This window comes from Marmota monax, unplaced genomic scaffold (assembly GCF_021218885.2).
Source record: "Marmota monax isolate L192 unplaced genomic scaffold, Marmota_monax_Labrador192_F-V1.1 WCK01_AAM20220418_F8-fsc00316, whole genome shotgun sequence".
In the NCBI taxonomy this organism is placed as follows: domain Eukaryota; kingdom Metazoa; phylum Chordata; class Mammalia; order Rodentia; family Sciuridae; genus Marmota; species Marmota monax.
Window position 1 is genome coordinate 68667 of NW_026693064.1, and position 20606 is coordinate 89272.

The following is a 20606-nucleotide window of genomic DNA, read 5'->3' on the forward strand; positions in this document are numbered from 1 at the left end:
TGCAAAAAATAAATAAATAGAAGTTGTGGAAGGGAGGAATTCCTTGATATAGCCCAAAATTTCTCTTAGTTTTCTCTCCTTACATCTTTACCTCCTCAATTTCTAGAACTCCAGCCCTGCTTCCCTCTGGGTGCTCCAGAGTTCTAAGCCTCTATTTTCCCTGGTATGGATTTAGTACATGCCTATTCCTTTCCTGGTCAGTCAGTTCCTCTGCACAAACCAGTGTCATCACATATAGTGGCAGAAATCTAGGAAGTGGAAATCCTTCACTTCCATCCACAGATCCCAATATGAGTCTTCACTGCATATTGAGTCATTGAAGTGTACTGATGACCTATGACAAAATTATTATTTACTGTTATAGCACTTTATCCCATTCACAATGGTATGGAAATGTCTGTGGGGGTCTGTCTCCCACACCCAGCATGTCCTCAAAAGACAGTCTCTATTTTCTCTCCAATACTCTGCTCAATTCCTAGCAGGTAATCTGAAATGTTCACTCAGACACTGACTCTGCCTGCAAGCTTAGAGTTTAGTAAGGGAGATAAACTATACGTATTATTTGAAAATACATAGTAAATGTCTGTAAATACAGAGAATGTGTCCTAAGTGTCTTGTGACCTGCAAAGCTAACAGATTTTCAGTAAATACTTAAGGCATTGCTGAATGACCAGTTCCAGTGATCTTCAGAAAGAAGGTACAGTTTTCATCTTGAGGGTGAGCTGGCATTTGAACCAACCCTAAAGGGTAATAAGCATACTATGACAGACAAGAAGAGGTGGAGGAATGAGAGGAGTGTATCCCAAGCTGAAGGAAATGTAAAAAGTGGGAGAGAAATGGTCCAGTTTAGTGGCAACTTGGGAAGAACAAACTAGAAGGCAGGTTAGAAGGTCTTAAATGCCACACCAGAAGGACAAACTTCACTTTTGACAGTTTTTGATCAGGCATAGGACACAATCATAACTTCAGGGGGATTCATCTGGTGGTTCACAGCTGTTATCTGTGTGTGGAATTATGAACCACTGTGGGAATTGTCATCTATTGATGTAAATTGCTAGGGTAAAAAACCATTTGGTCAGGCCCTCATCATTCCAGGCCTGCATTCTATGTCTTGGTTTTCAGCTTTGCTATTGTCAGACCTATTCTTATCCCATGCTGTGATAGCAGGTCAGCAAATACTCACGGAGCATCTGTGGGTAGGGACCCTGCATTCATGATTATGCTTCAGTAAGACAAAGGATTTTCCTTTAACTATGGTGCAACCTTCCACAGGCTACTTTAGACAACTATAGCAACGTTGCAGGGGAGCGAAGGGTGGAGAGAGAATTTCAATATAAGTTTAAGGAAATGGCAATTTTAAGGGTCTATGAATATGTGGAATTAAAGTAGAGAAGATGGAAAGAGTTTCCTGGCCAAGTGTAAGAGGTGTCAGTGCACACTGATTTAAGAGCCTCCGGATCAGAGCTCTAGATGTCTAACAAGACGAATGATTCTAAGTGATCTCGAAAGGAAAATCAGTGAAGAAGGATCTTGAGGGGATCAACAGTCCCCGCAAAGGGGTCAGCCAGGCTGAAACACTATACATTTCCCAGCACACTAATAGTATCTACCAGAGGAAGAAGACGTCAAGAGTCTACGTTTGACCAGGGCGCTCTGTCCCCAAGCTCATGGAGAGGCGGTTGTCATGAATAACAAGGGTGCCCAAGCTTCTAGCAGTGCGACCCTGGGCCGGTCTACGTCAAGCAAAATCGAGTCTGGCCTCACTGTAATAAGTCGCTAAACTACTACTGGAAGGGTTTGGAGAGGGGGCCCTCCGAGACCTGGTTCGCGTCGGGCACTGGCCGCGCCGGGCTCAGCACGCAAGGTTACTCCAACCGCTGGCCCGGAAAGCACCAGCCTCAAGACCGCTCACCCAACGCGGCCCGGGGAGTGGTGGGGGCGCGCGGTGCTCGGCGCCCTTTACTCCAATTGGCCGGGATGAGGCTCAGGGGAGGGCAGGCGGGCAGGGGAGGAGGCAGGGATTCGCTGCGCCCGTCCAGGGGCGGAGCTAGGGGCGGGGCCAGGCACCTCCTCGGCTTCCCGCAGGGCCCGCTCCTCCCCAGGGTTCCTGCGCCTCCCTGGAGCTGGGCGGGAAGAGGTGTACCCCCCAGGCTCCCCAGCAACCCGCGACACCGGCCGCCGGGGAGAGCGGGCCTGCGACGTGACCTCCGCCCCGAGGCGCCTCCCGCTGCCAGCTCGGCGGCCGCGCTCCCCGCCCCGGTCTCGGAGTCCGGGAAGCGGGTCGGCAGACCTGCCGAGTGGGAGCCGCGCGTCGTCCGAGGAGCCAGCCGCGACCGGTGAGGGGCCGGGGGCCGGGAGGGCGAGGGTGGCGGGGACGGCGGTCCCCTACAGTTGCCGGCTTCTCCCCTCCGCCGCCACTCGAGTCTGCCCGGGCCGAAGCGCCCCTCGGCAACGCGTGATGTTCAGGCGCGGCGGAGCGGCGATTGGTCCGCGCCCCGCCGCGTGCGGCCCGCTCCGCCCAGGCCAGCCTTCAGCGCGTCCTCGCCGCCCTGCCCCGGTGACCTTCGCGTTGGAGGCCCCACGTCGGCGGCCCCGCGGGGCCTCGACGCATTAAAGGGGCAGTGACGCCGCCGGGCGCGGAACTCTCCTCCCCCCCTCCCTCCGCGTGCAGAACGCCGGGGCGGGGCGGGGGCTGGGACAGGCCCCGCGGTGGGAAGGCTCCCGGCCATCTACCCAGCAACTCCCGGCGCGCCGACTGGGGCGCCCGGATAGGCTGCGGGGGCCCACGGAGGCGACCTGTTCAGGTGCCACGTTCGTCATTCCGTGAACAGTCGTTCCAACTCCCATTAAGTACCAAGCACCGAGGCTGAAGGCGAAGCCGACCTCTCTGCTTTACTCGGGAGCCCCGGGTGCGCGGCCGCGCGGGCCACGCTACTCCAACCACGTGGGGAAGGCGGGGTGTGCAGCCAGGGCCTCCGCGGGGCAGAGGTCCGCGTGTTAGGGCCTCTCCAGAGAAAGGCAGTCCAAGGAAACCAGGCCCTCAACTCGAGTCAGCTGCAGTTCTCAAACTTAGACACTTTTCCTGCCCGAGGAAACTGTTTTCCCAGGCAGGAGGGTGACACCCTGAGTTCTCTGTTCAAGGTCACACAATTAGTAATGGAAAAACAGGAGTTAAGACATGTGCCTCTCTGGTTCCTTTAAACAGTTTGCATTCCCAACTCCATAGTATTTAGGGTGATGGAGAATAGGATAACTATAGAAAAAAGCTGGCTCCTCCAGAAACCTAACATTTGTGAGAACTGAATCCCAGCCACAGACTGAAGAAAAATTTTATCAGGACGGACTGCTTTTTTCGAAAGCAAAAGAAAGATGATACAAAAAGAAAAAGGGAGGCTGACCTTAAAGGTCATGGTCATCGTCATCGATGCTTTTATTAGGCAACGGAAGGGCACAATTTTTCAAAGGGAAAATAGCAAGGGGCTACAAGAAAGAACTAGTTTTATAGGGTTTAGCTGAGCTGGGTCATCACTGGTGGGCTCCTTTAGGGTGGGGCAGGAAGGCTATAGGGGAACAGTTGTAGATAAAGGAAGTTCCCTGGGGGCCATCGTTCTCCTTTCTCTCTGGTGTCTGTTTTCCATATCCTTCTTATAGAAGATTATATTGCCTAGTGGTGTTGTAGCTGTCAGTTTGTGTGCAATTCACCCGGATACTCACAACAAAATGGCCCAAGAACATATTTCTCAGGACTTACTCCTGTCAGGAAGCCATCTGTTCATTTTTAAAAAAGCATTGAGTGCCAGATGTGTACACCTTGATAGACCCAGTGAGTATGTTGAAGACCTAACAGTCTTCCTGATCCCGGTTCTGGGATGCCTTGGCCACTCTGGGCCCATGTCAGAGGGATAGGATAAACTACAGTGTACACTCTCTCAGACCTGCCTACATACCCACCTTCTTCACACTTCCAAGTTGTCAACAAAATCTTTGTAAAACCAGAACTTCTGAAAGAATGTCTTTGGCTCATTATCAGACATGGGTACTTGGGTGGAAGGGAGCTGTCATTCTTCTTTCCACCAGCTCTTAAGCATATCTCCAAATGGAAGGAATGTTTTCTCTGGAAGCCTTGGGCCTTGCTGCTGTTGGAGGAGAAAAAAGGAAGGCGGAGGGTCATTCTGTTGCCTGAATTCCACTCGCCATCCTCACCTCCCAGAATAGGGCTGGAATATTTCCAAGGTAGATGGGAATCACTGCCCTGTTACTTTGGCTAATTCAGAATAGAGCTGAGTGGTGGGGTTGGAGAATAAGAGGGTCACCTTTTCTATGGCTAGTTACTGAGAAGAGGCCTGAATGAAGCAGGCAAGGATTTTCTCAGTGGCAGGACCTGCACCTCCTGGAAGGGCCCCAAATCAGGCTCCTCAGGCTGAAATAAGCCTTTGCACTACCACCACCCAGAGTAAGGAGTGGATAATTTACTTCTGATTTCCAGATAGTCTAGGGATGTCACAGAAACCTGGAAATGGCATCTCTCAGCTTCCTAAGGGAGTTAGATCCAGCAGAAGGCACCTCTTCTGGATGCAGCTCCCTCTTTCTGTCTTCCCACACACCAGGTCCTGTCCCCTTTTGAACACTGTTCCATTTCCTAGACCAGGGTTCTAAGGTAAATGCTGTGCACATAGACCAAACCCCAGGGCCAGCATCCTACCCCCTACTCCCCTGTCCACCATACTTCCCACTGAACCACACAGTCAGGTATGTTGCCACTGCTCAGTGAGCAGTTACAGGTCAGCTGGGCCCTCTAAGATCCGGTGGGGGCTGCTTCAGGGAAAGTGACAGACCTCTCGTGTCTTCAAACTACGTGCTTCTGCTGGATGACTCTGGGACAGGCCCATAAGGGAACCCCAGGTCAGAGGAGGGTAATGGGTAATGACTACCTCAAAGACTACTGGCAGGATGAAAAGGGGTCACGTCCACAAATATGTAGCAGTGGGAGAATGTTTTGAGTGGTCACAACCCCAAGGCCCAACCAGTTCTACATGAGCATTACAGACATCCACTTCCCAAAAGAGCAGGTGGATTTCTTTGGAGTGGGTGGCCAGTTGCTAGAGCCTTGGAAAAGGCTCCTGTGTGGTTTTGGTGGCATGAAGTCAGGTGGACACAACCTTCCAATCAGAGCACTCCAGAGACCTTGAGGTGGGCTACCTTTGGTAAGATGTTACAGGATTTGGAAAGGTCATATAGACAAGTGCTATCCAATAGAAATGAAAAATAAGTTGTATTTGTAATTTAAATTTTTTTAAAAATAGGTGAAATTTTAATAGTATGCTTTATTTAACATATATAAAATATAAAAATATTTTCCACGTGATCAACATTAAGCATTATTAATGAGATATTTTGTAGTATTTTTTCTTACTGTCTTTGAAATGAGGAGTTCATCTAACCCATTCAGCCCATCCCCCTTTGGACTCAGTTTCAAGTGCTCAGGGGCCACGTGTAGCTCTTGGCTGCTGGAATAGATGGTACAGTTCTCAAGAGTTCCCTCAGTTTCACTTCTTGCATCTTCTCTGGCAGTGTGACTGGCAGGTCTACGTCAAGCAAAATCTTACATATGGAGTCTGGCCTCACTGTAATAAGTCACTAAACTACTACTGGAAGGGTTTGGAGAGGGGATCCCCGAGACCTGGTTTGCGCCAGTCACTGGCCACTCTGGCCACAGCACACAATGAGTTTTGCGAACTTTGTAATGGATAGAGATGGCAAGATGATCATTTGCTTCTTGTCAATTGTAACTTTCTGGGTCTCTGTTCCCATCCAAGAAGTGCTGGTGTTGCAAAACAGAGTACCAGGAAAGAGGATTCTTTTTGTTCTGACTGAAGGACATGGCTCAGAGGAAAAGAATTGTTAATTAATGTCCTAATTGCTGATTAATTCTTCTTCTTCTTTTTTTTTTTTTTTTTTTTGGCAGGGGGTGCCAGGGATTGAACTCAGGGGCATTTGACCACTGAGCCATATCCCCAGTCCTATTTTATATTTTATTTAGAGACATGGTCTTACTGAGTTGCTTAGCACCTCACTTTTGCTGAGGCTGGCTTTGAACTTGCTGTCCTCCTGTCTCAGTCTCCCAAGCTGCCGGGATTATAGGCATGCGCCACCACGACGGGCCTAAATGGAGGATTAATTCTAATGCCCTTGAAATGTAATTTCTGATCAATTAGTTAGGGCACGAAATACCTGTCTATTAAGACAAAAATAAATAAATGATATATGAAACTCAGAAGTTTATCTTAAATCTACCATGAATGTTAATTTTTCTATTAGCTTATTTTACTTCTTAGTACCTATTTTTATTAGTTATATGTGGAGAATTTATAAGTATTAAATGCATGAAACACTGAAATATTGTCAGTATTCAACAGTTAGGAATTCACAGACCACAGTCACCCCCTTGCCTTTTCCCAAGCTTGCCTGTACTTCATCTTTTTTCCAAAGTAAAAGAATTTAGCAGCATAGCAACTTTAAAACTTACGCGTACCCAGGGGGTCATAGTGAGAGTGGTCTACTGCTTGTTCTTTTTGGACACAATGGTACTTTATATTTTTCTTCCAGGTTTCTGCCCCATGCACAGGTCCCTTTGTTTCTGTGATGAGCACCACAATGGGGTGAGGTTTGGAAGAGAGACCTGAAGGCCCACTCTGGTACCGGAGCACCGAACCTGCACTCTACAGTGGAACCTCTCATATCCCATGTCAATGACAAGAGGAAACGGTATTTTTGTTTAGCCACTGTTTAGGTGTGTGTTTGTGTTGGTGCATTTGCCTTTTGTTGGACATGTGTCCTGGAAGCAGTGGCCTCAGAGAGTGTGGGCTCCAAAACTATGGGCTGGGAGTGCCATGCCTCCTGGAGACCCCCAGGGAGGCAGGCCACTCACCAGGCCATGGGCATTGCCCTTTTGGCATTTGGGTCCAGCCACTGGGTCTCTAGGAATTTCACTCCCATGCAGGCAAGCATTCTTTTGAACTGATGTTCAGTGAATCAGCAGCCTGGTTGACTGGGTGAAACCTGGGTGACTAGTTGGTAAAACCTGAGTGACTGAGTTAAACCTGGGTGACTGGGTTGAAAGGTTCCCTGGAGGATCCTTTCATTCTGCTCATTGGTCTGCAGTGGTGCTCAAACCCTGCTTTCAGATTTTGTTTGAAAATCGTTATTTTTTTACTAAGATGGCTTGGATTTCTTGACCAAAACCAAAACAAAAATAAAACATGGAGTGGTGTCACAGATGAAACAAGAATGGAAATTGGTCACTGAGTGGTTCAAGATTCATTCTTCCTAGTTTTTTATATTTGAAAATATCCATTAAAAATATCTTCCCTAGGCCAGGTGCGGTGGTACACGCCTGTAATTATAGCAGCTTGGGAGGCTGAGGCAGGAGGATCACAGGTTCAAAGCCAGCCTCAGCAATTTAGCAGGCCCTAAGCAACTTAGAGATATGCTGTCTCAAAAAATAAAAAAGGTTGGGGGATGTGGCTCAGTAGTTAAGCACCCTGGGCTCAGTTCCTGGTACCAAAAAAAAAAAAAAAAAAAAAGCTAAACTAAGGGTTATACATAATCTTCAATGTCCCCACTCATTGGGCTGGTGATAGACTCATGGACCAGATCAGGAGGTGAAGCCACATTTACATTCTTAGCTGGAGGGTTTGTGAAGTTGTGTGCATTTTTTTAAAAAAAGGCTGATCCTGCTTAGAGAGATGCCAGAGAACCTGTTAGGAATACTATTGGAGATTTCTCACTCTGCATGTTCTCAGATCCCTAGGGTTGCAGCAGTAAGGAAAGTGTGCAGAGTGTTGACAAACTTGTATAGCTGAGAATTAGAAAGAGGTCCTGTTCTTTCCCCCAGCCCTGCCTGAAAATGTGGAATGCACTTCTTGGATAACATCACTAACTTGTAATAACTGTTTTGTGAATTTTCCATTCTTCCTTTTTGCCTCTCTCCTGGATCCTGACTTGCTTTCTCAACTGGGCATGTACTAAGTAGTTGTTTATAGGTGATGTCCAAAGCTAAGGAACAATTTTGGGGGGTTTCTCAGATACCTTCGCTTGCCCAGGTTGAGCCCCTTCCATAACATCAGATGTGTGCCCTTTGCCAGGCTATTGCTGCTTCTGTGGCATGCCCTTGTGCTTTAGTATGTGGCCTCTTTGTCCTTCCAGGCTTGGGTGGTTCACTGTCCATGCTCAGGAAGTGGTGGCGGAGGACTCCTTGGTATGGTCTGGCCTGGGTTCTCAATACTCCACCCCTCCTTGTCATTGCCTAATGCTTCCCTAGGCCGGACACCCAGCCTGCCACTGAACAGGCCAGGCATTCCCATTTCTTCCCTCTCCAGAAGTGTTGAGGGTGCCGGGTTTCCGCACTGAACTAAACTCCCCTTTGAATCCACACCTTTCTGCTCTCCAGGACAGATGTGATCCATCCCTCCTCCCTTCCAGGTAGTACAAGAACACTCCCTTCATATTGATGGGATCCCCAGGATAAGACAACCTGTCACAGGAAGCGTTCACGTTAACCTCTCCCTTCCGACAGCGGGGTTTGGCAGCTCTGCTGGACTCACATGACTTTCTCCCCGCAGAGTTTAGCAGCAGGGTGAAGCTGGCCTCATTTTGCCCGTGGAATAGAAGCAGCGCCTACAGGTGACAGAAAGACCTCTAGAAGACACAGTTTTGAGGCCTCCCCCTCTTCCCTCTTAGGAAAACCAAAACTTACCTTTGGAGCAAGGAGCACATTTCCCTGCAGGCCGCCCCTCACCATGTTGGCGGCTTCAGGCAGTGTGGCAGTGGGCAGACCCTACGCATGCAGCGAGTGTGGAAAGAGCTTCCGCTACAGCACAGTGCTGCTGCGGCATGAGCGTGCCCATGGTGGTGATACCTGTTTCCGCTGCCTGGAGTGTGGCGAGCGCTGCGCACAGGCTGCCGACCTGCGTGCTCATAGGCGGACCCACGCAGGCCAGACTCTCTACATTTGCAGCGAGTGTGGCCAGAGCTTCCGCCATAGCGGCCGACTCGACCTGCACCTGGGTGCCCACCATAGGCGCAGCCGCGCCTACCCATGCCGCCTGTGCGGTGGCCGCTTCCCTCACCTACCTGCGCTGTTGCTGCATCGCAGCCGCAGACACCCACCTGAACAGCCTTGCCGCTGCCCACTGTGTGCACGTGCTTTCCGGCAGAGCGCGCTGCGTTTCCACCAGGCGCGGGCTCACCCAGCTGGCAACCCGGCTGTCCCCACCCCTGGCGCGCCCCACCGCTGTACACAGTGCCCTCGGGCCTTCCGCAGCAGTGCAGGGCTGCGCAGTCATGCACGCGTCCACACTGTTCCCAGCCCTGGAGCCCACATGCCCCCACAACCCCGTCCTACAGACGTGCACCAGTGCACTGTATGTGGCAAGACTTTCGGCAAGAGTTCCACACTAACGCGCCACCTCCAGACGCACTCAGGTGAGAAGCCTTTCAAGTGCCCAGAGTGTGGCAAAGGCTTCCTGGAGAGTGCCACGTTAGTGCGCCACCAGCGTACACACACGGGCGAGAAGCCCTATGCTTGCAGTGACTGTGGACGCTGCTTCAGCGAGAGTTCCACGCTCCTACGCCACCGGCGCAGCCACCGTGGCGAGCGGCCACACGCGTGCACCACTTGTGGTAAAGGCTTTGGGCAGCGATATGACCTGGTGGTACATCAGCGCATCCACACCGGGGAGAGGCCCTTCCCATGTCCCGAGTGTGGCCGCGGCTTCAGCGATCGTTCAGACCTCACCAAACACCGCCGTACGCACACTGGGGAAAAGCCATATGGCTGCGAGCTGTGTGGCAAGCGATTCACGTGTGTGTCCAACCTCAACGTGCACCTGCGCAATCACGCAGGCCATAAGCCACACACGTGCCCTGAGTGTGGCAAGGCCTTCAGCGTCGCCTCCAAGCTTGCACTGCACCGAAAGACACACCTGGGCGAGCGGCCAGCGAAATGTGTTGAGTGTGGCAAATGCTTTAGCCACAGCCGGTCACTGTCACAGCATCAGCGGGCCCATACACGTGCCCGTGCTGCTGTCCGTGAGGCTGCAGGAGGCACGGACCTGGTCCTTATGGGGCCAACTGGACAGGAAAAGCCAGGGGTCTTATGTCCCTGATGAGGGTGACTTGCTGGGAGGCTTCTTGAAGGGGCCTGGGCTAGCACCCTTACAGTGCCAAGGGACAAAAGAGGACTCACAGGTTTGGCCTTTTGCACTTCTGTTGGTGCCCTTTGTTTACCAGGATTGCCTTACCTCTGCACTGACTTCCCCAGAGGCTCTTTCCCCATCCTCAGTCCTTGAATCTCCCAACCTCTCCAGGTATGGGGGAGGGCATCAGGACAGCCCTCCCGCAGTGTGCAAGGGGTCCCAGAGCTGTGTCCTGTTGCTGGCCTGTGTTCTGGTATTTTTCCTGTTTTCCCTCCTGTGTGCTGTCTTCTCCCCTCTCCTTACGCCAGTGTGCATTTCCTCGGCCTCTTTCCCCAATACTTTTGCTGCTGTGCCTCTCTAGGTACTAAAGTCACAGATTTGGCTAGTTGCATCTTGCCAGCTCTGTGGTCTTCTTGCCAGTTAGTTGTACCTGTTAAACTGCTTTCTCCCTCTGCTTGAAAGATGGAGATGGGAGCCCAATCCATTGAACCAGCATCTCCATGCCAGGAGCTGCTTGCTCCCTGGGAATGGTAGCCCACCCAGATGAGACCAGGCAGGACCCTCAGCATGACTATCTTCTGTCCCCAGAGCAAATTCGGGTTCCTATTAGGACAATGTTTTCCGGCCAGGTGGGGGACATTTTGCCCTGGCATGTGGGATAAGACCATGTGGGTTCACAAAGCCAAGTACTGCCAAGTGGAGTATCAGAATATTATTTCCAAATCAAACTTGGAACCATGGGGTAACAGGTTCACAGGTGGAAGCAGGACGGAGACTCCTGGAATTGTGACTTTTTGCTTACGGCTGGTGAAATAAAAGAGTTGTTTGGATTTTGGATGCCAAGAATCTCTTTGTCAAATCTGAGGTTGCTGTCTTCACAGACTTTGGGAGTATCCAAGAGCCAGGTCCTTCTATAGTTCCAAGGTCTCACCCCTTTCCAAGGACCTAGATGACGTGCCTCATCCTGGTCTAGCTTCGCCCACCACTCTGTGGGGACCCTCTCTCCATACTGTTACAGCCTCTCTCTTCAAGGATGAGAGTAGGTTTATACTCCCCAGGAAAGACTACCAAAGTGCCTAGTGAATCTGGAAATCAGGGTGAGGGCAGGTGAGAGCCTGCAGAGAGAGAGAGGGGCCTGTACCTGTCCTGCATGCTGGCACACTCTCACATCCAGCTCTCAAAGAAATCCAGCATTCCTACATCTCAGGTACTAAAACGTGCTCTGCCCAAAGTGCTCATGTAAAATACTCGTTTATTCTTTCCTTCAGGAAGACTAAAGTAGCCTGGCTCTTCAGGGCCCGTGCCTCCACCTGCAATCCCTGTGGCCTAGTTTCTGGGACCAGATATCTGCAGTTATCCTCCTGGCTTTTAGTCCTGTGCAGTCCCTGGGGACTGGCTCCCTGAAGCCAGCTGAGGGGGAAAGGTCACTGCTGAAGGAGCACCAGAGCCTTCAGCGGACCCCAGAGGTTCGGGAGCAGAGCCGCTGCAACAGGGCTCCAGTGGGCCGGGTCGTTCCTGTGGGGCTGGGCGCAGAGCTGGGTGACTTTTGCTGCAGTGAGCAGCCACGCTGTCTGGCCTCTCAAAGCGCTTGCCGCAGAACTCGCAAGGGAAGCGCCAAGCTGCCACTGTCTCTGCATGCTTGCGCCGGTGCCAATTCAGGGAGGCCTTCTGGCGACAGGTGAACCCACAGATCTCACACCTGCAGCCAGGGACAGAGGAGGGAAGGGGTAAGCCTTGACTTCAGTCTGCCTTGACTCCCCCAGGGCTTCCTGCTGGGCCCCGCCTGGGACCCTCAGCACTCAGGCACTCACTGCAGGGGCTTCTCTCCAGTGTGGATGCGTCTGTGAATGACGAGGTTGCTGCTGGTGCGGAAAGATCGGGCGCAGAACTCACAGATATAGTCCCGGGTGTCTGTGGGCACACGAGGCACACTCCAGCGTCTGTCCCCAGGCCCACGGCCCCTCCATGGCCCACCCTGCCCATTATCCCCCACAGAATGCAGCAGTCCTAGGGGTCAGTCCTGGTTTTGTTCTAAGGAGGTGCCCAAATCATGGAGCCTGTCTGGACTTCCTTTACATGGAGAGGTGGGACGACTGAGTGGGGAGGGGCACAGAATGGAACATCCAGCTGGAAGGCTCCATCACTGTCACACCCCTCTCCACCCAAACCCTGATCTCCCTGTGGAGTTGCAGCGACCTCATCATGGGCCCTGGAGCTGGTCTTTGCCAGAGGAATGGAGAGTTGTGTCCCTGTGGACAGGAACACCAGGCAGTAGCCACAGGATACCTGGAGTCAGGGGCAGGAAGCAGGACTATAGTCCAAGCCCCAAGGATACTTTCTGGCATCTGGAATCATCTCCCCATGCAGGCCTGCAGACCACAGGTCCAGCCCTGCTCAGGGCCCTGCGGAACACCTAGACTGCTGGCAATGACTGTCCTCTCCTTCCAGAGTCTGCTCCCTGCTAGTTCCAGCCACACCTGCTTGTTGCCCATGGTTACTGCATCTCCAGCAGCTCACAGGGACTGCTGTGGTTCTCCCACAGCCTCAGGCCTGCAGGGAAAGTGCTGGGCCTGCTTCTCCTGGTACCCACAGACCTCTTCCCTCTATCCTCTACAGACCTGCAGACTCCTCCCTTGTCACTCCCATCCATCCACACAGCTCTGACTCCAGGCCCTCTTTCCAGAGTCACTGTCCTCACCACCTGTCTTCCTCAGGTCACACTCCAGCACTGTGCAGCCTCAGAACTCACAACTTCAAGCATCCTGGCTCCAGCCAGGGCCTCCTACCGTGTGCTGCTATGATAATCTCCTGACATCCAGGCCTCTGGTCCATTGGCCCCACTACCTTGTCAACGTCCCTCTCCCCTCAGCTCTGTTTTCATGGCCATCTTAGGTGTCCTTCACTGATACCACCAATCTGCCCACTCCTCACTCCCACCCAACACAGGACAGACAAACTGGACCTACTCTAGGCCTGTACATGTGTAGGGGCATTGTCCTTCCTGTAGCCTCTTCATCTACAGCTGCAGCTTCAGGGGCTCACCATCCATCTGCAGTCCCCTGGCCTGTCCACTCTCCCACTCTCTAGAATCCAGAGGACACTCTGCCCATCCACTCGCCTCCAACACCTGGGCTCTCCATACTTGCTCAGCACTGCTCCTGTTTTCCAAGCCACCAAGAAGGAAGAAACCAGCAGAGTGGACCCCACCCTCTGCCCACCGGGCCATCAGCTGACCTGCATGCCAACCCTTGGCCACAGCCCTCAAGGCCCGTCTCACTCAAGGGCCCACTGGCAGGTGTCAGCAAGGCCTGCTCTGTGGGCTTACTCCCACCTCTGCCCTGAGCCCACAGGCCCATAGGTCTAGATCCTCTCCCCATGTTTGCAGCAAACCCCAAGCTCTCCAGATGATTGCGCTGCTCCCACAGCTGCCTCAACCCACGGCCTGACGCCCAGCTCAACCCCTCCTGCCAGAACACTTTCCTGCGGTCAAGGACAGCTTCCCACAGCCACAGCTGGGAACCCTCCTCCCTGGAGCACTCGCTGTCCCCCAACCCTCAGATCCTACCTTTGCTTTCCCCTGCGCCCACCTGGCAGGCCCAGGACAGGTGTGCCACACTCAGGCCCACTCTCCCCACGTCTCTGTGGGACCCTCCTCCACCTCCTCCAAGGCCACCCATAAGACAGGGTTCCAGGTGCACCATGCTCAGGACCCCTCTCCCACCTCTCTGTGGGGACCCTCCTTGGGGGCTCCCAACACTCAAGACAGATTGGCCTGATGTGTCTGCTGTGACTTCGCATCTCCTGGGCTGTATTTTCCTTCACAGGACACTTCTCCCTTAAAGTGGGGAAACCTTCTGCCTGTTGCTCTTCTGGTGTCCTCCGAGCCACCCCTGACTCCTGCTGCCTGTCCCGCACGAGGCGGTTTCATCCTGCCCCAGCAGCCTTCTGGCCATCACACATACACCAGCCTCAAGCCACTGCTCACCAACTGCCACGGCTGGTCCAGGCCACCATCACCATCTGCCCATCTCCATAGTTGCCTGGCAGCTAAGCACCATGCTCTACGCATCTGTGGTCCTCCTACTTTCCACACAGCATTGTGACCTGGCCTTTGTCTTGTCTCACTGGAGGCAGGAGCCACATTGTCCTGTGGTGGTCTCCAAGGCCACCACTCCTGTGAGCTTCCTCCCTAACCTCCTGGCCTCCTCCCTCCCCGAGAGCACCACAGGTGAGACCAAACGCCTCCCCCAGGCTTGGTCCTAGGACTGAGGAGGGTCTCCACACTGTCTTCACTCAGGGCTCGCTCAGGCTTCACTTCCTACTGCAGCAAGCCTCCTCGCTGCCCTAGCATCACTTCTTGTCATTCTTCATCACTAAGTGGGTGCTTGTGGGCTGAGGGCTTCCTGCTGTGCACTGCTGTACCCAGCCCCGGGCACAGTCCAAGCAGACCAGGGCTAAATTCACAGGGATGCAGGGCGACCCTAGAGCCACCCTCAGAGGGAAGAGCAGGTTCACAGAGAGAGAGGGTGTCCCCCGGGGGAGGGGAGGCCCCAGAGGGAGAAGGTGAAGGACACGGGGAGAAGGTGAAGGACACGGGGAGAAGGTGAAGGACACGGGGAGAAGGTGAAAGCGTGGGGCAGGTGAAGATGGAGGCCCAGGGGGAGGTGAAGACCACAGGGTAAGGGGAAGGACACAAGGGACAGGAAAGGACACAGAGGGAAGAGAAGGGACACTGTGGGGGGGGGGGGCAGAGACAGACAAAGTGGACCCCAGCACTCACCACTGTGCAGCTTCACGTGCTCCTTCAGGTGCTTCTTAAAGTTGAAGGACTTCCCACAGGCGGGCTCCGGGCAGCAGAAGGACTTCTGGTGAATGTGCTGGTACTTCTTGTGGTGCTGAGGAAGAAGGGGTGGCAGGGGAGGAGGGCCAGGAGGATGACTGCCTTCCTCAGGGAGACGGACCGAGCTGAGGGGCAGGCAGGCACCTCTGCCACCTCCCGCACCACAGCCCTGTCACGGCCTGGTCACGCCACCTATCCTCGCCTGCACCAGGAGCAGCACCACATCCATCCCACACCGACCACTCTGCTGTGCCCCACCCACCCTATCCTGACATGGACTCCCACTTGGTCATCTCTTCAGCGCGATGCCCCACAGTGGCCCTGTACAAAGGCCCCACAGTGGCCCTGTGACACTCCTGCCCACCTACCACGGACTCACTGTTGGAGGGGAGAGTGGTCTAGGTGAATGTGGCTGTCCTCTTCCATGTCAGTACTAATGGACAACACACCCTCGACCACCTGACAGCTCAGCCACTGATGCACACTAATGTCATATGAATATGTGGTTCCCTTCTAACCTGCTTAGAAACACACACACCACAGCCTCCCAGTGGAGAGTACTGTTAGGGGTAAGGGGTTCTCTCTGACCCTCCCTCTGGCAGTGCTGGGGACCAAACCCAGGACCTGACATATGCCAGGCAAGCGCTTGCCACAGGGCTACACCCCATGCCCAGGAGATGGGCTCTCAGATCTCCATGCCCCATCATGAGTACTTCCTGTCATCTAAGCTAATTCCCACCCTAGCTGTCCCTTGCACCACCATCCTGTTTAGCCACAGTTCAACCTCTGGAGCAGCCTCGGCCTCCCACACAGCCAGCTCAGGTGTCTGCCCCTGCCAGGGCTCTGCTCAGCTACTGGCACTCAGGCACCCCCATGACTCCCATGTGGCCTCCTGTAGAGACATTCTCTGGTCCCTCCCACTCACACCACAGTCAGGACCCACTCTGCCATGGGCTCTGGCCAACTGTGGGTCCTGGTCCTCTTCCCCACTGTTCCTCAAACTTCCTGGGCAGAGAGGCTGGGGACAGGACCGCTGCCCAGTCCTTCTAGTCATCACTTCTCGGCCTTTTGGCTAAGATTAAGTGCAGTCCTTCTAGTCTACCCATGCAGGCCAGCAGGGGTGTGGAGACAGCCCCAGCACCACCTCGCTCTAGCAGAGAAGCCTTGGCAATGCTGACTCAGGGAGTCTTGGTTTCCCTAATTGCAAACTGGCAGTAATATCACCACCTACTCCACAGCAAGTCTGTGAGGATCAAGAACTTACGTCAAGCACCTAGAACTGCACCAGCACCTACCAGTGACTGACAAACAGGCACTGCGTAGTCCTCTGAGGACCCACAAAGCAAGCAGGAGTGGCCAGGAGCTCTGTGCCCGTGGCTTGGTTTTCCACATCTACTGGTTATCTATCTCATTTAAAGGTTAATGTAGGAAACTGCCTGTTCACAACAACCTTCTTCCTTCTGGCTTCCAATTCCCCCTACACCTAGACTTCTTTTATTTTCCTTCTTTTTCCTTCCACTCCCTCCCTTTATTTCTTTTTTGCAGTGCTGGGGATAAAACCTAAGGGCTTGCATGCCCCTGACCACACCCTGAAGTCCTCCTCAGCCCAGCACACACGGGGCCCCAACTGGGTCCCTCACATTCAGATACTGCCGGTTGGAGAAGATCCTTCCACAGCCAGGGAAATCACAAGACATCAGCTCTCTTTTGGCAGCTTTCCTAGGAAAGGAAAGGGGGAGCAGAATGACTCCCGCCTGCTCTCCTCCACTCCCCTCCTCTTGACCCTGTCCAGAGCACCATTTCCTCCAAGTCCTACCTAATTCTTTTGGGCCCAATCTGTGCAGTGTCCTCATCCCAGTCCGGTGTCAGGGCAGATGAGGACTGGCTTGTAGGGCTAAGGGCAGCAAAGAGGGAGTGGAGGGTCTTGAGGGAGGGCCAGTCATAGGGTACCCTTGCCCTCTCTGTTGGCTGTCATGTTACCTGGCCAGTGGCTCTGTCTGCTGAGCCACTGAAGGGGTCCCACTGAGCTCCAGCTGCACCCCAGCATCTGATGGCAGAGGGTCTCTGGCACCCTCGGTGTGTGTGGATGAGGGTGGAGTAGCAACAGGAACAGGGAGAGCTGCAGGGGCTGGTGCTGTCTCTCCCTCCTTGGGTGTGGAGGTGACAGGGGAAAGGGGTGGTCTGGTGTCATCTGGCTCACTGCTGAAGGGAGACGAAGAGAAGGGCATTACCTTTCTGGGCACTCAGCCAGCCCTGACAACCCTAACCCTAAACTGAAAATCTCAAACTTGGAATAACCCTGTTCCTCCCCAGGGTCTCCATTCATACCTGCCTTTAGCCCACAGTCTCCCCTGGAGCCCATCTTCCAGTTACTCTGCCTTTGCCAAGGCTCACCTGCCCTCCCCAGCAGCAAGCCCACCCCTCGAGTCTGCACCTTGTGCCTCTTGTGCTCCACCCAGCACCTCCCTCCATCCCAACTTGCTCATCTGGGGAGGAGCTGTAGGTCCATGGGCTGGCATCGATGAGCATCTCCTCTTCATCCTCCTCACCGTCTTCCTCTTCCTCTCCTGAGGGCACGAAGGCCTCCGGTGGGGGTCCTGCCCCCCTGCAGGCCAAGGAAAGCAAGCCTGAGGTCCTGCTCCCACACACCACCATCTGTGCGGGCCCATCCTGTCCCTCCTCCCTCCCATCCTCACCTGGGCACCCTGGCTTCTTGAGTCCTCTCATGCGCAGACTCCAAACCTGTTGACACAGGCAGGGTCAAAGGAGGGAACACAGGGCTCAAGGAATGAGGACAGATGTGGGGAGGCCCTCTAGGAAGGGGGCAGGGCCAAGAGCCTACTGGAGTGGAAAGATGCATTTTGGTTCAGAAGTTCTATTCACATGGACCAAAAATAAACAAACAAATAAATAAATGAAGCAAGCAAGCAACCCAGAAGCACACAGTGAGAACCTTCTTTCCAGTACTGCCCCCTAGTCACCTGGCTCTCCCCAAGGCAGCCAGTTTCCTATGTGTCCTTCCAGAGACATTTTATACAATTACATACAGATAGATAGATTTTGTTTTATTTATTTATTTACAGTACTGGTGATTGAATCCAGTGGCCCTCAACCACTGAACTATATCCTCAGCCCTTAGCTTCAATTTCTTTTGAGATAAGATCTCACTAAGTTGCCAATGTTGGCCTTGAACTTGGCATCTTCCTGCCTCAGCCTCCCCAGTCACTGGGATTACAGGTGTGCACCACTGTGCCTGCCCTTTTTACCCTTATTTTTTTTTATTTTCCACTAATGACAATACACCATATCTAACAATGTATGTGAGGACTATTTCCTTGTTGCCATAAAAGGACTGTTTTTAGAAACAAGGTTCTGAGCCAAACGTGGCAGTGCCCACCAGTAGTACCAACTGCTGGGAAGGGTAAGGCAGGAGGGTTGCAAGTTCAAGGCCAGTTCTGGGAATGTAGCTTAGCCACCATCTGTGGAGGCCTATCCTATCCCAGAGGACCTCTGGATTCAATCCCCACTACTAAAAGAAAAAAAAAAGGAAGGAAAGAAGAAAAGAAACAAGATTGTCCCAGAGACCTGAAAGCCTTTTTCCTTCATATTTTCCACAACTCTTTTTTTTTTTTTTTTCTTTCTATGGTACTGGGGATGGCACCTAGGATCTCACCCATTCCACAGCCTCTTTCCCCTGGCCTACCTGCAGGCTCCTGCCCACTCCTGGCCTCGGGGCTCCAGCTCCTTGGGCTAGTCCGTGGAAGAGAGGTCTGCTTGGGCACCTCTGGAGGTGTAGGGCTCAAGGAAGGTTCCCAGGAGAAGGTGTGGCCGGCTGAGCACTCCCACACCAGCCCCCCATCTTGGCCCCCAGGTCCCCGAAGACCAGGCACTAAGCTGCATTCCCGACTGTGGACATGGGACAAGAGCACCAGATACTGCAGACCCTTGGGGGGCAAAGGCTCTGGACCTGGAGGGGTTGGGGGAGCAGTCATGTTGGGCTAGGAGGCCCCTCCTCTCACCCAGAAAACCACATTTAGACAATGCTGTCCCCAGAAGCCCCAGTGCAGTTTTTCATCCTTCAGAGCGCAGACCCGAAGCCCTGAGACGTTGCTCCCCTTCCCAGAGGTGCCCAAAAGACTAACTCCCCAACTCCATCCCCTTTCCCACTTCATTCAGGGCTTCCAGCCAACTATCTCTGGGTACCATTGTCTTCTGGGTACCACCAATCCCTTTGCTCCTGTACCCTCTGGCTCCTCCTCTGCCATCCTCTACCTACCTGCACAGAGGACACAGCCAGAAGTGTACCTGCCGAGGGAGAAGCTGCAGGTCAGATCAGAGCCCGGGTGACCATCACCCTCAGCTCTGGGCCACACACTTAAGGGGCCAGGCCTAATGACCCCTCTTCGCTGGGGCCACGGAGGTTGGACTGACCCTGGGAGGCCACAAATCACTCAGGTCATCCTGCTAAAGTGAGAAACCTGAAGGTGGAAAGGAGCAGTTGCTGCACCTGACCCCCGAGGGGACAAGAGGCTTGCTGCCTGAGGCCCGCCCCGCCCCCTCCCGACACCCCCACCCCCAGCCCCCGCGTCCCTGACCGGTCCAGCAGGAACTTGGCGAGCTGTGAGTGCAGGGAGAAGCCCAGCCGCTCCTTGAGGAGGCACCATTGCTCCATGTGGCCGCCCAGGCGGATGCGGTACTTGCTGCGGCGCGCGTCCAGCTGCCTCCGCTTCTCCCGCCGCAGGCAGGACGCGTCCGCTGCTGGGGAAGCCATGGGTCCCGGGCCTGGAGGGGAAGGGGATGCTCCTTGCCGGCGGGTCCTGGGGGCAGAGCCCCCTGCTCCACCACCCTCTGGCTCATCTGTCCTCATCGGGGCCTCGGGCAGAACTCAAATATTTCAACAGCAGCAGCCGCCACTGGAGCCGAACCGCCCTGCACAAGAGGGTGTGCGCGCGGGGCGCTGTGGGGGGTGTCGCTGGGTGCAGGTCAGGGCCAGGATGAAAGTCAGGACAATGGCCCGTGCCCTCCGGCCCACTCAGGTGTCAAACGCCAGCTGCGGGAAGGGGCGGGAGACTTGAAGGGGAGACTTCAGCTGAGGCGGGGGCGCGGGCACTTCACCGGCCTTGCTGCTTTCCGGGGGGCAGAGATGGTGTTCTGGCGTGCAACTGGGCGCTCTTCTCGGCCAGGTCGGGGGTGGGCCGCACGGTGCCCCCACCCCGCCTCGGGCCGCCGCACTCGACGCTCACAGAGCGAGAGGCTGGCCAACCCCGCTGGCAGCTCCAGGTGGCCAGGGCCCCGCCGCTGCCCTCCCGCACGGGTCTTACCTGTGCGCCCCCACCCGCCCTCACGACTGCGCCTGCGCCCTGGCCTCGCGCGCAGGCCGGGAGCGAGGCGGGAACACAGGGGCCCACCTCGCGCGCGCCCCGCCGTTTCTCTTTTAAGAAACCGTCCCCTCAGCGTCGGCTTTGCCCGGAACTGCGGCTGGTCCCGGGAGGGGCGGGGGTGCGGGAGGGAGGCCGCGATGCGCCTGCGCACTGGGCGCCTGCGCGCCCCCTGCCGGCAGCGGTGATCCT

The 20606-nt window shown here is 54.3% G+C and overlaps 2 protein-coding genes across 15 annotated transcripts; one reads left to right on the forward strand and one right to left on the reverse strand.

The window, feature by feature from the left end:
- The first annotated feature begins 2055 nt into the window (after nt 1-2055).
- On the forward strand, nt 2056-11026 carry Znf672 (zinc finger protein 672). 9 transcript variants are annotated; one of them, XM_046453886.2, is made up of 3 exons: nt 2056-2336; nt 6607-6765; nt 8740-11026. In XM_046453886.2, the coding sequence occupies exons 2-3, from the start codon at nt 6744-6746 to the stop codon at nt 10164-10166; spliced, it is 1449 nt and encodes a 482-aa protein (XP_046309842.1). In that variant the 5' UTR covers nt 2056-2336; nt 6607-6743; the 3' UTR covers nt 10167-11026. The 9 variants fall into 9 exon arrangements, with proteins under 9 accessions (XP_046309842.1, XP_046309843.1, XP_046309846.1 ...); XM_046453887.2 differs by having other exon boundaries at nt 2057-2336; nt 6607-6790; nt 8482-11026; XM_046453890.2 differs by having other exon boundaries at nt 2057-2336; nt 6607-6790; nt 8622-11026.
- Znf692 (zinc finger protein 692) lies at nt 10894-20526 on the reverse strand. 6 transcript variants are annotated; one of them, XM_046453882.1, is made up of 12 exons: nt 20445-20526; nt 19632-19818; nt 19313-19341; nt 18740-19003; nt 17733-17877; nt 17519-17641; nt 17017-17238; nt 16853-16930; nt 16677-16755; nt 14977-15091; nt 12008-12107; nt 10894-11895 (listed from the first exon to the last, which is right to left on the reverse strand). In XM_046453882.1, exons 2-12 carry the CDS (start codon nt 19805-19807, stop codon nt 11565-11567), a joined length of 1662 nt encoding a protein of 553 aa, XP_046309838.1. In that variant the 5' UTR covers nt 19808-19818; nt 20445-20526; the 3' UTR covers nt 10894-11564. The 6 variants fall into 6 exon arrangements, with proteins under 6 accessions (XP_046309838.1, XP_046309840.1, XP_046309839.1 ...); XM_046453884.1 differs by lacking the exon at nt 20445-20526 and having other exon boundaries at nt 17017-17235; nt 17733-17778; nt 19632-20351; XM_046453883.1 differs by lacking the exon at nt 20445-20526 and having other exon boundaries at nt 17733-17778; nt 19632-20351.
- Between the last annotated feature and the right edge of the window lie 80 nt (nt 20527-20606).